Genomic DNA, 1,107 nt, shown 5'->3' with positions numbered 1-1,107 from the left:
TTTGACACTTCACCTACCATTTTCTCATATACACATGATTTATAACAATAATATACAACTTAGCTTATATGAACCTTGAATATTTTACTAGTTGTTTTTTTAGAAAATTAACACTTGATGTTTGAAAATAATCATATAATATTTTAAAATATTTTCTACAATATCTTTTTAATCTCTCTCTTTAAAAATTAAAGTTCTATTCAAATAACTTAAATGGACTTCAAATATCTCAAACAATTCTTTAATATTTATGCCGCATACAGGGCTAGTGGATGAGGTGAAGGGAATATTTTTTCCTGTAGCAGATTACGATAAAGGAATCCAACGATCCATTGGTGTCCCTGGGATAGACAAATACTTTAGAGAAGAAAATAAGTTTGACGCATATGAAGAATCAACAAAGAAGATGCTTCTTGAATCCGCGGTTGAAGAAATTAAAGTTAATACTTGCAACTTAGTTCATCTACAACTTGAGAAAATTCAACGATTCTTGGATGTGAAAATGTTGTCATTGAATCGTATTGATGCGACCAATGTTTTGAAGGAACATGAAAAAGAAGGAGATGATGATAAATGGAAGCATGATGTGTTGAAACCCTTCCTTGATATCATGGAAGAGTTTCTAAAAAAATGACGATTACAACATCATTATTGAGTTTTTAGAAACCAATACTATTAGCACTACTATTTCCTTTGTGATGTTGTGAGTTGAAATTGATTAAAAGTTTTAATACTTGTAACACCTCACATTTTTGGGCTAAACTTTGAACCATCGTTCTTATGCATGTAGTCTATAATCCCATGATTTAATTTTGAATTCATGTGTCATGATATTTATCCTAGTGTCTGAAGTGCTTTCGAAGTGAAAAATATTCATAGGAATCACTTAGAACAAATTTGAGCTAAGAGCCTTTGATGCGTCCAAAGTTTTGTATTCGATTCTAAAAGGATCTAATTTGAACGTGTATAACTTTTGATATATGTGTAAATTTTCAATTCAGCACACACCTAATTGTAGATAATGAGTTAGCCTTCCAACGATACCAATTTTGCCTTAATCCAACACCCGAGTGAAAAGTTATGGACTTTTTCGTAAGAGGCAGTATG

At 31.0% G+C, this 1,107-nt stretch overlaps 1 protein-coding gene across 1 annotated transcript; it reads left to right on the top strand.

Annotated features, from left to right (window-relative positions):
- The first annotated feature begins 250 nt into the window (after positions 1–250).
- On the top strand, positions 251–634 carry LOC107874393 (adenylate isopentenyltransferase 5, chloroplastic-like). The gene has a single exon (XM_016721187.2). The coding sequence runs from the start codon at positions 251–253 to the stop codon at positions 632–634; it is 384 nt and encodes a 127-aa protein (XP_016576673.2).
- Positions 635–1,107: the final 473 nt, after the last annotated feature.

This window comes from Capsicum annuum, chromosome 6, assembly GCF_002878395.1.
Source record: "Capsicum annuum cultivar UCD-10X-F1 chromosome 6, UCD10Xv1.1, whole genome shotgun sequence".
Lineage (NCBI taxonomy): Eukaryota > Viridiplantae > Streptophyta > Magnoliopsida > Solanales > Solanaceae > Capsicum > Capsicum annuum.
This window is presented reverse-complemented; position numbering and strand designations above follow the sequence as displayed.

Excerpts from the sequence above, each read along its gene's own strand:
- LOC107874393 (XM_016721187.2), top strand. The coding sequence starts at position 251 with ATGCCGCATACAGGGCTAGTGGATGAGGTGAAGGGAATATTTTTTCCT.